This window comes from Egretta garzetta, unplaced genomic scaffold (assembly GCF_000687185.1).
Source record: "Egretta garzetta isolate BGI_Z169 unplaced genomic scaffold, ASM68718v1 scaffold397, whole genome shotgun sequence".
Lineage (NCBI taxonomy): Eukaryota > Metazoa > Chordata > Aves > Pelecaniformes > Ardeidae > Egretta > Egretta garzetta.
The window spans coordinates 9,800,609-9,818,192 of NW_009260493.1; the positions used below are offsets into that span (position 1 = coordinate 9,800,609).

The 17,584-nt window shown below is 40.2% G+C and overlaps 1 protein-coding gene across 1 annotated transcript in view; it reads left to right on the forward strand.

Moving 5' to 3' along the window:
• Nucleotides 1-17,584, forward strand: part of SAMD3 (sterile alpha motif domain containing 3) — a 41,243-nt gene that overhangs the window by 4,878 nt on the left and 18,781 nt on the right. Inside the window, exons 3-5 of the mRNA XM_035899884.1 lie at nt 372-482; nt 11,316-11,501; nt 11,811-11,895. Coding sequence (XP_035755777.1) covers nt 372-482; nt 11,316-11,501; nt 11,811-11,895 — 382 coding nt within the window. The remainder of the gene's footprint in view (nt 1-371; nt 483-11,315; nt 11,502-11,810; nt 11,896-17,584) is intronic.

Genomic DNA, 17,584 nt, shown 5'->3' on the forward strand with positions numbered 1-17,584 from the left:
CTTGCATATTGCAATGGTTACTGGCTCCCAGAGATTAGGAAATGCCAGGCTGTGGAGATGGCAGTTATCCTGCAACCCCAAGAAGGTTTATTTTCTTGGGTTTTGTAACTGTGTCATAATTAGAATATCATGAGGCTGTATTATTTACAGTTTTCCTTTTAACTTGTTAGAGTTTGATAATTGAACTGAGAGATTGATTAAGAGACATTAGCACCACATAAAATCATGACTATTCAATATGTTAATTTTTCTCCTTTTCTATTTCTGCCACTAGTATTTTAGGGTTCTAAAGCATATCTCTTTTCTATAAACTGCACAAAACTTGACAGTGGAAAATCCTTTTTTTATTTCCTCCCCTCTCTTTCTTTCAGGGCTACTGACAGGCAAATGTTAAATTCTTCTGGTGCTGTGGAGCAGAAAAAACATCTGTGCTCAACTGAAAATGAAGAAGGACTAATTGATCACAGAGTGCTAAAGCAAAAGTGAGTTTATAACGCATTTGCTAAATTTTCCTTACCTTTTGAAAATGACATAAACACTTCTTTTTGCTTCGTCAAGGCTAAACAGATATTTCATAAAAAGAAATCTTAATTATTGGAGGCCAGGTTCAGCTATATCCAGGTATATTTAGAAAACAGCAGAAGCAGAAATTTATTAGCATTTGACTGAATGAAGTAGTCTAATGGTGTGTTCTTTCTTACCCTCCATCCCCAGTCCTTGCTCACGATCTTGTGTCGCTGCTCATGCAGAGGGCAAGACACAGGTTTGTCCTTATGTGTCTAGTTTTTAAAAATCCTCTTTTACAGATTGTTTTCGACTCCAATCTGGCAAATTAATCATTATGGAGTGGAATATGGCTATAAAAAAAAATCGTGTCCTTGAGGCACCTTAAATATAGCACTTGGGAAGGTAGGCATGCTGGTTCCGTTTGCATGCTCATTTTCCGTGGGTATCAAAATGAGTCGTCTTAACCTCCTCCCCTTGCCTCTATTTTTTGTTGTTGTTGTTGTTGTGGGGGTGGTGTTTTTGTTCTTTTTATTTTCTTTTTTTTTTTTTTTTTTTTTTCCCCTACATGTGCTTTTGCCCTTTGAGAGGGGCAGTTAGTGTTGAAAGAGTGCCGTTCCTCTTTCAAGGCAATTATTTTCTTGTTTGTGAAGTTTTCTCTGCTGGCCATTCCCCCCCCTTTATTCCTGCCTGCTGTAATTTCTCCCCCATAGATGTGACTGATGGCTTCACCATCAGTCTAATATTCTGAGATAAGGGGAGGCCTTTCTTTAAAAATGTGTATTTTATCCCTTTAAAAAATTAACTAGGATTTAGGGATAAGGCTGTCTGGGAAGAGAGGAGAGGGCTTAGTGAATCACATAGTTAATGTTTTTAAACTAAAGTCCCGCTAGGACCTTCAAAAGAACAAAACAAAAAACCCAAACCCAAAGATCCTGTCAGTGTCATTGCCAACAAAACAACCCCAAAGCACTTAAACCCTGAGAATAAACCATTAAAATGATCTTGCAATGATGTTTTTTAGCCTGTACTTCTGAAGGATGCTTATTTTTAATTAATGATGAGTAATTTGCCTTGTGCTGCATAAAGAGTTTTAAATGGTTTGTGTGAATCAGCGTAACCCAGAATAGACTGGCTTTAGGAAATGTTCGCAGCAAATGTTGTCAGTAGTAGCTCTCAAAGGCCCATAACGGCCAGCTAAGGGAAAGGGACTGTAAAAGAGCGGTGCCAAGTCCCCTTGGCGCAAAGGAGCAGAAGAGGAGGGAAGTCTCCTGCTGCAAATGGAAGTAAGTGCTTGGTGAAGTAGTAGATGCCCTAAAAGTCAGAGCAAAGGAGCAGAAGAGGAGGGAGGTCTCCTGCTGCAAATGGAAGTAAGTGCCCCTGCTTGGTGAAGTAGTAGATGCCCTAAAAGTCAGTGGAGCTGTGATGATTTGTAGTCTTGAAGACCTGAGTTAATTTTATGAGGGCTTCTCTTTAAAGGTCAGATGAGAAATTGGCAAATGTCTTTCTCCAAACAGCTCTTTTAACTGACTGAGGATGGAACTGGCCAGCCCTAGCACCCATTAACTGCTGCGCTGGGTTCATCCTAAGCTGAATACCATTTTTGGAGGTGAATGATGCTGTTTAGATATGTCTATGACTTGACCCACACTGATAAATGTGATATTATAGGGTTTAGGTTTGGTTTCTTGGGTTTTTTCCTCTTCTTCCTGCCTTCCTTTTCCTATACTTCTCCCTGCATTTTCAACAATTGATGGAAAATGTTAGTATTTTATATGCTCGAGGGGATTACGTCGGCTATAAGCAGGCTGTAAAGGGCTGCACAAGAAGTTTGTTTTAGAAATTTGATTATGGGAACAGAAAAAGTTGCTTAGACTATAACATAATGATAGATTCTTAGCCTAGAGTATAAAAGTAATGCCCCTGTCTATTCTGCTTATATATTTACTTTGAAAGCTGGGTCAGTTTGTTGGTTGGTTTGTTTTTCCCTCAAGTTCCAGTCTATGGATTTATGTGCCATGATGAAAAGTGGTTTTTCACATCAGATTAATGGTGGCTCTTTTTATATATTATTTTGGCATAATGTTAATCAAAACTTCTGTTAGATCAGCTGGTGGTTTGTTTTTGTGGTTTGGTGGGGGTTTTTTTCCCATTGCTTTAAACTTGGGATGTTGGAAGCCTGTGCATATGTTTCTCTCCCCTAGTCTCTCATCTTAACTAATGGGGAAAGGGAAGCTGTAGTAATATAGGGAGGTGGTTCTGCAAATAAACCATTCTTGACCGCCTTATTCTGAGTAAGAAGGAGGGTAGGTACCCATTTCTCATCCGCCAGGCCAGATTTGGAAGAGCAGTGAAGAACAACGACAACTTCCACTCTTCCTTAGGGGGTGTCCCCATCTCACAGACCACCCCCACCCCCTACCCCCCTTTAGCGGCAAAGCAGTTCATATAAGCACTTCTAGAGTCAGTTCTGCCAGGGGTTGGTTTAATTCAGTGGGGTTGATTTAAATGTAAAGTTCAAACGATTGATATTTGGCCAGGGTTATACTTATAGCCTCTGTCTCCTCATTCGTTTCATCCAACCTGAAAAAAACCAACTTGATTTTATGAGTTGGGTTTGGGGTTTTGTTTGTTTGTTTTTTTTCCCAAAAGACACATGCAACTACAGCTTCAATAACCGGCATGGTTTTGCTTGAAATGAATTTGTGGGTGCTTTTATGGATTATTAGCGCTGGTCAATTGGCTCAAAGTTTCTCTGTATGTTTCCTGTGTAGATAGTCTTAACAACTATGTTAAATACACTCTTCTGTATTAGTAAATGCTACAAAAATATCAAAGAAGATTGTTTAAACACAAAAATAAAGAGTAAGTGGATGCAGCAATTGTATAATTTTATTTTTCTTGTATTAAAATTGTGTATACATATAACTAGATGAGGTTTGCAGTTACCTCAGTGGAATAACTTTTTGCTAGCAACTACAGAAGTAAAAATAGCCAGGTTTTTTTGTTAATCTCCCAAGAAGATCAATCCTGAAGCAGTGCTTTTCTGTGAAGATAGTAAGATAGCTGCAGAGGGTGATTCAATAAATACATTTCCCCTATACCTGCTTTTCTATATCGGAGTACCAGCAGTTGATGGCTCCTGGCAGCCTGGTGCTTATCTTGTTGCTAAGACAGAGGCTGTCATTACTTGTAAATACCTGACACTGCTATGAAAAACCAGCCTTTTATTGGTTGGTTTATCTGTCCCGTCTGCCTTTCCTCGAGGTGTTTGCTTATCAAATGACATCCCTAACGTATCCCTTTTTCCCTGTTTCCAATACGATGGTCCAGCTGTTTTCCTTCAAGAATGATGTCCTGACACAGGTTTATTTGTACATTTATTCTTTCTATTAAAAACATGTTCTGTAGCTCTTGAGTGTTGTGTAACAGATTTACTGTCTGAACGCCCTGAAGTAATTTGCTCAGACCAGGCGTATGTGCACAAGCAGGATAACAGATTTTCTGGCCAGCCTTGACAGCCTTGAACTTCTCTGTTTGCTGTGAATTTGGACGATATGGTCAGTGTTCAACTAAACCTGAGCCTGCTAAGTGTTCGTATACCAATAAGGTAGCTGCCAGCATTGACAGTGTGTTGGTTCCCACGTAAACTTGGGCTGATACCAAGAATAGTAAATTGGAATATTTATTTTAAAATAATAAACTTGTGTCCTGTCTCCAAGATGGCCATGCTGGCCTGCATGGTTGCAAACCACCATTCATTCATGCCCTCAGTGGGGCCAGCTTGCCTGCTGCAAGCCCTCTCCAGGTCCGGCACCCACCAGCGTGCACTAGTGCAATGTTGGAACCAGTAACACCCCGCTGATCGGGACCGGAGGTGAGCTGAGCGCGGAGCCACGTTAGCGATGCCACACATCTCCTTAGCTAGGGCAGTCTCGTGTCTGTGTTGGTCAGACTGCAGGTAACTGTGCTGACTACTGGGTAGCTGCACCTGAGGTGTGCTTTGATGTTTGACATCATTCTGCTAATGATATCTTTACAGAGCTCCTTCCTTTGCTTCCCCATTAACCATACGCAGATACCGTTGGTCTGTGTTTAATGTGTTTTATCAGAAACACACCTGTGCTAGTGCTTAAAAAGAAGAAAAAAGAGAGAGAGTAGCTAGCCTGAAAAATTTTTGCTCAGTCAATTATTTCAGACTATTTTGCTGCCTTTACGCACTTTACAGAGCTCCTTCCTTTGCTTCCCCATTAACCATACGCAGATACCGTTGGTCTGTGTTTAATGTGTTTTATCAGAAACACACCTGTGCTAGTGCTTAAAAAGAAGAAAAAAGAGAGAGAGTAGCTAGCCTGAAAAATTTTTGCTCAGTCAATTATTTCAGACTATTTTGCTGCCTTTACGCAAGAGAGCAGATATTACTTTTGTGTGTATACTTATACACATATGCAGCTGTAGTCCTACAAAGATAATCTCAGCTGGACTGTGCCTCTTATATAAGTGCTATGCAGAAACCTTATTGTTGATATCATCAGAATTATTTCTAGTAGACGTGATGATCTTTGTTCCAGTTAGTGCATATGGACATGAAAAGCAGCCATAAAAAAAGCTCATGTTAAGTCTTTGACAATGGTCGGTAGTAGAAGAAAAGAAGTAGTCTGTCTTGTTCAGATGGACAGATGTCAGATGCTTCCTTTGATTATAGCTGTACAACTCCTAATGTTTAGGGATTCCAAAACCGTAAATTGTGTCTAGCCTATTCATTTTAACACTGATTTATTGAATCTTTCCTCTATGAATTTGCCTCAATACTTCTGAAACTATTTATTGTTTCAATAGTAGATTCCCCTGTTGAACGATGTATCATAATAGAAAAATAACTTCTTCTTTCTTATTTTAATGATTCCCGATTACTTCAGTTGTTATTCCACTGTCATAAAAACTGTTATACCTGTGGGGTTTGATTTGGTTTGTGTAGGGTTTGGGTGAGATTCTTTATGTTTAGATTTTCAATTTATGCGGTTCTGAGAATTTTTGCCACTTTTTTTTTTAAGTCAGCATTTCATGTCTGTCATTGCAGTAGGAAGCTTAAGAATCCTAACTTGAATTAAAAAAAAAAAGACTCACAACAATGTCTTCTTTGTGCTTATTGCCTCAATGTTTCAGAAGTCAAAGCAACTGTACTTGTTTTGGAGTTCTTGAGGTCAGCAGAGCTGAATTTGCTGATATAGTGCTGCGAGTCTTCCACAAAAGTTTGCAGGAAAAAAAGCTGTTAAATCTCCTTTCTTCCACATCAGAAATAAGTCAAGTCTTACAAATTACTTGCAGGAGATACTGTGTTGCCTTGTTAAGGTCTAGCAAAGTCATAAAATCAACAAGAAAACCCCAAATACATAAAATTCTTTAGATACAGTATAACACATCTTTCATGGGTGAATGCAAATAAACGCTGTTTCATTAAAATGGCCTGATTTAGCTGGCAGTTCTGTCAGTCAGATTCCCCAAGGAGCGTTTTCTCTCCCCCTGTCTATAACCCACAGCTGCTGCCCTTGCATGCAATGGAAGTGCAGAGCCCTCGCTTACGTGATGCAGCTCCTCAGAATAGAAACTGTCAAAAAATCTTGACTCCCCCTAGAAGAAGGTTGTGTTTGCATCTCTTAAACTTTCTTTAAAGCTGATTAATTTTGTCTGTAACTTTGTGCTCGTACTCGCTGTGATGATCTCTATAGCAAGGGTACTGCAGGAAAAGCTGAAACTGGAGCTGCTCTGGGAAATGGGCAGCTACGGTGGGTCTGTCAGCTCCCGTGTCCTAGCCTTGCCAAAGCCAACACTGCTGCGGGTAACTTCTTGTTCATTTTAAAGGGTAACTGCCCCTACGTTTAGTGGGAAGAGAAAAAATAAAAGACATCATCAAGCACTAGGTAGACTGCAAATCCCAAGCTTCAGGGAATAACTGGGAAACTGTGCATTTGTGCTGGAAAGTAGGAAATGGCAGTGAACCACATGACAGGAAAGCCATGAGGATCTTTCTGGCACAGATCTCGGAACTGAATAGAAAAGAAAGCCCTATTTTATCCCACTAGTGAGAGGAGAGAAAGAGTTTCTTTTGATATTCCATCTGTCCTAATTTCTTCTTTTTGATGGAAATAACCTTTACAACCTTAAATATTGTCATAAAGTTGAAAGCATATAATACATGTATAGTGAAATGGAACATTTTCTACAGCTGCAGACTTTTCCTTTCTTTCACATCTGCAAGCTCCAGGTTTTCTTTTCTCTTCTGTTTCTTCCTTGGCTTTGTAGACATGGACTTCTATCCAGCCTACAAATCTTCAGACAGGGATCTCTTGCTGGTGTTTGGTGTAGACATGTGAAAGGCTAGACCTTCACCTGTGAAAAATGGGAATCTACTGAGGTTCCACCCGTGTGCTGAATTTTATCAGGATGTGCCAATTGTGGGAACCCATTGATGTCAGCAAGGTTCTACTCAACTGTGATGTCCTCTGAGTTACTGGGACCCAAGATGATACAAGATGTAGCAATGGGTGCCGTAGATGCGTGGATTTCAGTAAAGTAGACATACAATGAGAAAAGCATGTAGCGGACAGTCTATATATGCATGTGCTCACTTGTCCTTTAAGTCACTTTTTTTTTTTTAAATGAACTAAATAGAAGCAGGAAACTGATCCTTCTTACCAGTATGCTCAGAAGCTTAAAAATGATAAAATCCTATGATCTAGCATTTGAACCTCTTTCTAGGACTCTTACTGCACTTTGCACAGCTTGATTGAGCCATCTATATTGATGCCAAGATTATTTTTACTGACTTGTTACAGCTAATTCAGGCAGTTCTGTGTCTCTGCATGTGGTTGCACAGGACACTGAGCTTGGAGACCATGAACTAAAACCTTCATCAAATGATCTGGGTAATGCTGCAAGCGTGTAAAATCTCTGCCTTTTTAGCAGTAAAACAAGATATTCCCCAGGATTAGGGATCCCAGGGGCTGTATAATTCAAATAGATGGGGTTTTGGGGGGTTGGTTGTTTTGCTTTATTTTGAGTTGTTTGGGGTATTTTTGCCAACTGAAGGAGACAAACAGCTCCTCCCAAAATTATATTATTTTAGTTTCACATCTCGGTAAACATGCTGTGCATGAGCAGTGTAAGGCTGTAAAAGAGCCAAAGAAAGAAATAGCTGTGTGAAAGAGTGCTGTGACTTAGTACAGTGAGTGAAGTGGTCATCTGCAAAAGCTGAGTGGTCAAAAACTCCATGATTAGTTGTGTCCTTGCTGAGGAAATGCTTCTTAGGATGCAGTTCCATATTACAGCTAAACATAGAGACCAGCTTGCTTTCTCTGTGCTGGTATTTGTCTCACCTCATGGGCAGCTATTTTGGGGACCTAAACAGTGAGAAAACAAAATCAAGGAGAAAGAGGAAGACTTTCATCACTGTAGCTCCTTGAAGTAACTTGTTGCCTGGTTAGAGGCTTCCCAGTACCAGTAAGAAGGGGGCAGAGACGTGTGCCAGCGGGGGGAGAGGGGGACAGATGTTTGGCAGCAGCTGGCCATCGGATTGATTTAGCTTGCAGCATCAAATGGCTCGAGAACTGAGAGAAAAGAAAAGATGTAGTAATTTATGTTTGGGGATCTTGATCTTACTTCTGTCTTGCGTTAGTTAGAAGACTAGAGGGATGGTTAGAAACAGGCTATGCCTCCACAATCAAGGAAGGTCTCAGCTATATGTGTAAATCACAGCACATGTACAGTACTTGTTTAACCAAACTGTTCCTTTAGGTAAATGAGTTTGCAAGTGAGCGTTTCTGGGGATAAAGTTTAGTGTGGAGTTGTGATTCTTTTCTAACAATCTTACATATAATTGTAAAATATTACTGCACAAGTTTAACATAACTGCCCAATAGCAATAATTTCAGCACAAGCTAGTAAAATATTTAATCTCTTGCACTGTGAAGACTGATGGAATCTTCGGATCTTGCTTGGACAGCAAGGAAGTATTTTCTGTGTTGGGTAAGGCTGAAGAGAAATGGAATTTGGAGTATTTGTGTTGTACTGGCAAATGTGAAGGGACTGGTGGAGGGGAGAGTTACCATGCCTCTCTGGCTATTAGCCATCCCAACACCAAGAAAATTTTATATTCGTCAAGTAACTGAGTACAGTTCAGTTTGCCTGAACTGAACCTGCTAAGCTGTTCCACTTTTTGAAATGGCAATTCAGCTTCACTGGTCTTAGCAACAACAGGAATTTCAGGGCTGCTCAGCTATAAGTTACTGCACGTTTTAAACTTTTGTACTCTTTTGAGCTAGTTTCAAGATAACATGTTGAAATTAGTATGTAGTAACTTGCAGCCTGTCTGCTACAGTGCTTACATCAGTAAGGTTGGTGGAAGTACAGGATACAAACTCATAGGCTGCCTCATTGATGCTGCTTTGAACATCTGCACTTTATTTGCAGAGGAGGAATTTCCAAGTGATTTCATAATGTGGGTTCTGTTTTATTTTCCCATTTGTGTATTAATTTATCACCAAAAAAGGACATGAATGTGTCTCTGTGGGTATGTTTGTCTCTTCTCGTACAGCTTTTCCTTCTTTTGAGACTGTAAAGTACTGATAGAAGTTCAGTCCAGTTTGCATCTTCTGTTAACCGTCTGTGTCCCATAAAATCTGGTGGGCTTGGAGGGACAGCAGCCTTGGGCATTTTGTACCCATTTTGCATGGGGAAACAGCAGTGCTGTGAGTACTGCTACTACTGTTAATATAACTATGAGGATCAGATGACAGTACCCAAATTATTGGGGGTTTTCAGCACTGCATTGCAGTTTGTGGTAGCGCTAGGGCTGGTAAAGTTATATCATGGCTGTAGAGCTTTTACCAGCCTGCAAGCTAGCAACCTACATTAAAACATGCCAAGATGGTGTGGCAACATAACCAGGTCAACAAGGTTGAGAGCTATAGGCTAATCTACTCAAGAAGGTATTGAGGCTGTAACTATGGCAATTGAGACCCAAAATAATCTGCCTCCCAGATACACAGCAATCTTTCAAAGGGGTGCAAACTTAGCTATCGCAAATGCTTGCCTGTTGGTATTGTGGTTGATTTCGCCAGCCTAGAGATATTGGTGACCAAGTTGTGTTTGTTTGGGTTTTTTTTAACATCCTTATCTGAAAGTGGCTGGATAGCAAAACCTCCCAATGAAGACCTTGCTAAAACTCTTCACAACTCTTATTTATATACCTAGCTTTTGTTTATAGGCTATCATAGAGACCTTTAGGAGTGAAAACTTGTGTACATTGACTGAAGTCTAGCAGTATTTCCCTCCATAACTTGCATAGACTCAAAATCTAGTGCAGCTTGGAAGGGACACTAGAGCATGCCTAGCCCAGACACACCTCTTGGTGAGGGAGCTTTCACCTACCAGGTAGAGACTTCCTAACCTGAGACATATGCAGTGTAGATTTCAACAACTGTGGTAACTATCTTAATTTCCTTCATAATTAGTGGAGACAAATAGATGAGAGAAAACATCTGGTCTGATTTAGATGTTTTCTCATTGTTCTGTCATCCTTCAGTGGTGGTTCTCTCTCCTCAGTGAATATAAAGGGAGCACAGATGATTAATTCAGCTATAGATACCATGTAAGCACCTATATTTGTCATCTATAATGACAGCATTTTATTTAAAAAATTCTTTTAAAAGTCTGGTAGTTGTTTCCAGATTGCTCTCTGCAATTTAAATTAAAGCAAACATAAATTGCAGTGATACCACGTACATAACAGGACTCTCCAGCTGTCTCTGACACCTCTTATTTGAAATTTCTTTATTGGGTCTGGACTACTGTGACTGGGCAGCTGTCTTGGGTTGCCAGAACCACTTACCTTTTAGGTGGCTCTTGACTGACTTCCAGCGCAATTTATCTCTACTTTTCCCTGTGTTCCTTCAGAATTAGGGGTTGGCAGGTGCTCTGGAGGTAGGAAGCACTTGGGTAGCCAGTGGTGATACCTTGCCTCAGGCTCAGCCCAGCTGGGGTGTGACATTTGTCAGTAGTGCTGATGGTCTTAGGAGGGGGGCAGCGGGTACTTCCAGGCTGCGCCTGCTTTGTTTCCAGCCATTTTGCTCATCACAGAATCACAGAATAGCAAGGATTGGAAGGGACCTCTGGAGATCATCCAGTCCAACCCTCCTGCTAAAGCAGGCTCACCTACAGCAAGTTGCACAGGACATCGTCCAGGTGGGTTTTGAATATCTCCAAAGAAGGAGACTCCACAACCCCCCTGGACAGCCTGTTCCAGTGCTCTGGAACCGGCTGCCCAGGGGGGCTGCCTTCATCCCTGTGCTGGCAGCTGCCTTCATCCTTTCCATGCTTTCCTCTGTGGGAGGACGGTCTTGGCTAAGGCCGTGTATAGTATTTTATTCAAGCAAGCTGCTTGCTTATTCTCACTGCTAAGTTAGCAGAACTGGTAGGAAACACATTATAAATGATGACAGATAAAGTTACTTTGCAACGGTAGCAAGTCCCCGGTGACTTCATCCGCTCTGCCTTCTGCTTCCGGTTAGTGACCACCTTCTAGTGTCTGGGGATTAAAATAGTTCACGTTTGACATCTGGTTTTAACCCCTTATGTTTTGACTGCAGTATTTGTAGGTATTCTTTATGTAGAAACCAAGAGACCAGACCTCGAATTTCTATAGCAATAACTTTGCTTTGTGTTGAGTTTTTCCTTGTATTTTTCTTTCCTTCATGCCTGCATACCCATAGAAGAAGGAAGTGATCATGATGACATAATCTTTTCTTTTACAGAAAAAATCTGAAATCACTTTTTGCAAGATACAAGACGTTGCAGTGGACAAGCTCTTATGCTTTGCCAGACTTCCCTTACGATGTCAAGTGCATATTAGCAGAAAAAAAATGCCCTGATCACAGTATGAGAATAAGGATTATCGAATTTTTGCAAGCAGACATGACAAAATACCTAGAAGGATCACTGTGAGTAAGACATCATTAGATTTATTTGGGGGCATTACCTATTGGCTGCAGAAGTAAATTTTCAAATAGATGTAAAACCATTCTCTTTAATATTCTTGCTTAAATAGAGGAGGCTAAGGGCCTGAAACCTGTTGAAGTCAAACAGGAAGATTTCATGCAAACCTTAAAGCTGTTCCCTTTGCTATTTGGAGGGGAATCGATAGTCTTAGAAATAGTCAGTTTTATGTATATCAGTATAGGCTCCAGACAGTGTCTCATACTGTCTAGAATACCAACTATTTCTTTTACATCTCCATTTTGTTTGTACAGGTATCCAAACAGTCAGCAATATAACATTGTTGTCAATGCTCTACTGCAGGCATACCCATTCCTCGATGAAGATGGGAATGGCTTTGTAAGTATTGGAAAATTGAAAAATACAGAAATAATTCTTTTTCCCCACATAATCGATCACAAGAAAATAGCCTAGTTCAGAGGAAATCAATATCAATGCCTTATGTACTGACTCTATTCAGAGCTGTAAGCTTCATTTTGACACGTTGGGCAAATGACATCCTTATTTCATCATATTAGTTAAAGATTAATCCAGTCACAGCCATTCCTCAAAGCTACTGTGAGATCATGCAGACCTGTACATGAAGTTTCTGGTTGCTTGTTGGGTCTGGTTTCTTTCTGGATTAATTTCCCCCAAAGGACAAACAGAAGTAAATGTGACTTATCTTTGTTTTTAAAAACAAAGAAACCCAAACCTTTTGAAAATTGTACGAGGCCTAACATGACTGATGCTCTTGCAATGCATTTTAATCACTTGTGTGTTAGATATTGAGCTACAACATATAGTAACACTACTGGTTTAGGTATGTCAGGAATCTAGGCCTAATTAAAAAAAAAACCAAAACCAACAAACCAAAATCTCAGTGGGGACGTAACAGAAAGCAATGGAAGGAGATGACTTAAATTTGAACTACATTTTCTCACTCTTGTGACCCAGAATACATATCTGTGGTCTCAGGGGACAGTGCTCACCTTTTGACTTCACATCATTGCTTTGCCACGTGGTACTTTTATAGCACCTTGTAAAAGCTTGTGAGACTCAGTGGGGATTGTTAGCTTTAAACATATAGAAATATATATCTTGTGTACAATTACTGCAGAAAACAAAATAATTTTGAGAATAAAAAAAAAAGTCAGGATTAAGGGATGGCTATTGTAGTTCTCCCCTGAGCCCAGGCATTGTAGGAAGGAGAGGACTAAAGAAAACAAACACATCTCAGAAAGGAGAGAGGGAGCAGAAGGATCAGAATGCTATGGTTCACCCTTATTTCCAATCAGGATCCCTCTCTGCCACAGTGAGTGTCCCCGGCCAGGGCCCTGGGTAACGCTTACAGCTTCAGCTGGCTCCCTTTGTGAAGGGGAGCTGGAATGGCGTTCCAGGTGGGTCCAAAGACCTTTTCACAGCCTTTATCTTTTAAAACTGTTCTTAAACAGAGGTTCTTAAGCAAGGTTTTCAAAGGGCTTTCATTGTAGCAGGACAGTAGACCAAGCGAAACTACTTATAACTCCATTCTTTGGGAAATGGCTGATCCTTTCCCAGATCAGTCACAGAACTGGTGCTGGCAGAAGCTGCATGTATGGGGCAGAGACTTCAGAGCTGTTCTTTATCTTTTGGTATTTCTCTCATGCTTACTAAAAAGCATATCTGGAAGAAACCACCGTAAGTAATGGAGGAAGCTGGATTTAGCAGTTTGCAATATTGCTAGTCTAACGCTCCTGAGCCGGCCCCTCTCTATTGCCTGAGGCAGGAAAAAATGCACTAAAGGTGTCTGTCTGTCTGCTTAAGTTTGGAAGGAGGGGGTGAGGATGAATTACTGCTTTTATTGATCCTACTGTTAAACATTCTGTTCTTCCTTCACAGTCGTAAAGGCTATAAATACTTCTTTTTTTTTTTCTTGATCCGAGATAATTGTGTGTTGCAATGGCTTAAAACAAACCCTACAACATATGCACAGCTACTTAGCATGAGGCTTGCAGTAAAACAGAATTCACATACCTTTAAAAAACAAATGAGCAACAAAAAATAATTGGCTAACCACCATTCTTTCATCTTTTCTCAGAAAAAAAATCTCTTCAGCAGCTCAGAAAAGTGAAGTTTTTGTAGGCTTTTCTTTTAAAATTGCCTCAGGCTAGCATGGAACTATAAGAATTGCTGTTTGCTGTTCCTGATAGCAGTACTGAATCACAGGTCTTGCAAGACGTAAAATATTACTTACTGAGAAGTTTTGAATACCTTAAACTTGTTTATCTAAAATCGTTAAGACAGTTACTGCATTTTTTAATAGTACATTGAAGTAGTTAAGAAAACTATCATCATAAAATAATTTGGAGGTAAAGCAGAAAGGTCTTTATTTGGGGACTGATAGATAAATGTAGAAAAGGAAAACTGTAAAATGAGAGTAGTATTTTAAGCATCAATGCTAATTACATTAGCTATTAAATAACATTATATATATAAACTTCTGGAGATGCAGTTCATATACTGTGGGTTCGATGTCTATGTTAGGAAGAGAGGAGTAGCACTGTGGAAATTCCTTTTTCTTTCTGTGGACTCCAAAGGGAGCCTCGGGTGACCAGCTGTGCACAGATGTCTGTGCCTGATAGGTGACCCCCTCCTTTTGGTGTCTTGTAAAGCTGGAGAAAGGGACGCACCAAGCATGGCGATTCAGCCAGACAGGCCTCTGAGAATAATGGTTTCCAGGGCTAGCAGATTAATAAAGTTATGTGAGTTCATCTGGAATACCAACAAACAGGTTTTCAAATATTTGGACTTTTAACTTCTTGTCAAAGTTACAGGAAAAAGAAATAGTTGCGTGCATTTCAAAAACCAAAAGGGCTGAACGTAGTTTGGAGTAATTAGTCTTGGGTTCCCTTGGGCATGCTGGAGCTCACTTCTGCCATAAGGTATTTTCCTGTCTGCCACGCAAAATGCTCTACCCACCAAATTGTTAGACATTAATTTATTGCTCTTCATTTATTGCTCTGCTATGTCTCGGTTCCTAGATTCAGATAAATTCTAAATTCATGCTTAGAAGGAAAGCAATTTCTTACCCACTGGGGTGGAGGAGCAGCCACAGCGTCTGCTGGGGTCTGCAGAAGGCTGCAGTAGTTCTTAATGCGATGCCCTGATAAGGTCCATCAGTGGTGTGATTTTATTTTTAATTCACAAGTCGAACTGTTTGGAGCCCTTCACCAGAAATGGATGCGTCTTGGCCACAGGAGGGATGCGGTGGAAACTGTTCTGGGTCCTTCCATGGCCGGTACGCACACCTGCGCATGGCGTGGGTGGGCAGGGGCAGCCCGTGGGGCCTTCTGGCTGAGCAAAGGGGAAGCTCATCCAGTGGGAGATCCTGACATTCTGGAATTAGCTTTTCCTTCTGAGCAAGAACAGAAAATCAAAACGTAAAGAACTTGATGTAATGAAAAACTTGGAGAAACTTTGCTTTGGAAATGTCAGCACTTTTGTTGCAACATTTTCATGGAAATTAAATGGCTTGGAAAATTGGAAAGGGGAAAGCTCTGCAAGAAAACATAGAGGAACAACAACAAAAAAACAAACCTAAGAGTGCCTAAATTCACAACAGCCTTTTCATGACAAGAAAAAATTTACTTGCAAAACTTTGAACATTCACTTTTTTGGGGTTTATTGTTTTGTTTTGTTTTTCAAAAATACGGACAGTTTATTTACAACTCCCAACTATTTTAAACAAATAATTTAAATAGTGTGTGCATTATGTAGAAACATAGTCTGTATTTTCAATCTCATGTTGTTGCTATGAGAGGTTGTTAAAGGTTTAGTGTTTCAAGATTTATTAGTAGATTATCCATAATTCTATTTTCTTGGTTAAAAGGTTTCCTATTTAATTTTTTGGTAGAGAAAAATATGCTTCTATGCCATCACCCCTTGAAAAGGATATCTAATGGAATACAGTCTGAATGATGATAATGATCTTAAATGAATAAATTTAAAAATAAGGTTACGAGTAAGCTACTTATGTACTATGAATTTAAAAAGAAGGTTATTTACTAGGTCACTGTAGAAGGAGGAATGAAGAAAGAATTGTCTGAAATCCTAAATAATAATAAAAGAAGTTAACTCATTTTATACTAAAAGCAAGACTGATTTAAGAGGTCTGTGGAGCACTTGGAATGAAATTTATTTCCCCACCCTGTTCCAAGGTCAGCTTTTGGAAAGAAGTGCTTTAAGGTGTCTACCTAAGGAATTTTTCCCATGATGTTTTCTTCTACTTAAAAAACCCCAATGTTATCCTAAAGTAACACATGCAACATTTTCAAAAATTAATCTCCATTCAGTCATGAACTAGATTTTTAGATTTCTGATCGATAATGTAACCAGTGCAACATTTGTAAGTAGTTACAGAAGAATAGGTTGTATAGAAAAAGCCAAGGTCATAGTCCCAGGAGTCAAAAGAAGAATGGCCTGAGACTGTTTCTCGACCACTTGCACGATACTGTTCCGTTTGTGCTTATTCCTTTTACAAGGGTTACAACCAACCCTTTGGAGTGAGTCACTGCTCTCATTTCATTTCGGCCAACAACTGAAAATTGTGTGGTTTCAAGACAGCCGTACGCGAGGAAGGAAAAGAGAGGGCTCTCTCGCCCGCACCACTTGCCGCCAGTGGGCTTTGCGTAAGCAGCTCCCTTGGGCTCGGGGCTGCTAAGCGATGCCATGATGCCGGTGAAACTCGGGATGCCAGTGCTGACATGCCCGATTTATGTAACTGCTGCGCACAAAATGATTATTCGCTAGTAAATTACTGCTTTTAATCTGCATGTAATCCTTTCCCTCCTATGTCAGATAGACACAGAATAATCCTGCTCCCTTACAAGCATTGTAAACCTTCCTGCAGTGGTTTGGGCTGCTTTGCTTTTTTTTTTTTTTTTTTTTTTTTTTTTCCGGGAGGGGAGGGATTAATAGAAAATGAAGTTATCAGCTCAAAAATGGTAACGAAAGCATTCTTTTTAAAAGATGCATTACCCGCTAGGGAAACCACATAAAGGTATGAGCTCCCAGTCTCATTCATGAAATAGGTATGTGAGAAGGGACTCGGCTAAGCTTATGAGAATCCTATTACAGAAATAGATTTAGTTAAAACTCTTAATTTATCTGAGGACAGGAGGATGAAACAGCTGAATGTTTTGAACTTTGAGGGATATTTAAAGCTCTGTATAGGTGTCAGCATATTCTTTCATGTGGAAGAATAAGCGAAAATGTCTTCTAGCCAAACATAGGTTTTCAAAAGAAAGAAACTGCGCAAAACACAGCTAAGGGGATATTTAAATTGTCAGATGCTAATATATTCTGGGATGATCATGTTTTAAAATATTTTAACATCTGTTGAACACTTTAGAGAAGCGTTAAGCTAAGGTTTTGTTTGCTTGTTTCTTAACAACCCTAAAATAACAATGTTCTAAATAAATTTTGCTAGGCATTTGGGGTATTTGCATCAAAATGTAAATGCATAGGGCCAGAATTGTAAATGTATTTAGGAAGCTTAATGGTTCAGGGATTTTTATATTTTTGTTTTAGAAAGTGTGATTTTCGAGGCATGTAGTCACCTTACTGCTTTTGAAAACTGAGCTGGGGTCTAATGCTGAAACTGAGGCTGTAAATATGCCTTGTGAGAAGACTGGGGGAGCAGTTGTGCTCTACTTCTAATCATTAGGTTTAGGTTGGTGACCACGTGACTCCTGGCAGAATCCTAAGTCTGAAGTTTACATAGTAGAAGAGCAGTTGGGTTTGTTTTCTTTCCAGTTCTTGGATGCTCACATGTGACTGGCAGTGAGAGGGCACTTTGGTAAGTGGGTGGGGGCAGAAAGCGTCCCCCCCGGAAGGGCACATCTGCCCCGGCTGGCCCAGGCTTGCCCAAGAAGAGACAAGGTAGATGCCACAGGGGCTATATACTTACAGCTCTTCCATGCTCATTTTTCACCACTCATGGAGCTCTTGCTTTTAGGGTTGAGGACCTGTGAGTCAGCTAGGGCCCTAGGGAGGTGGGAGCAGTATG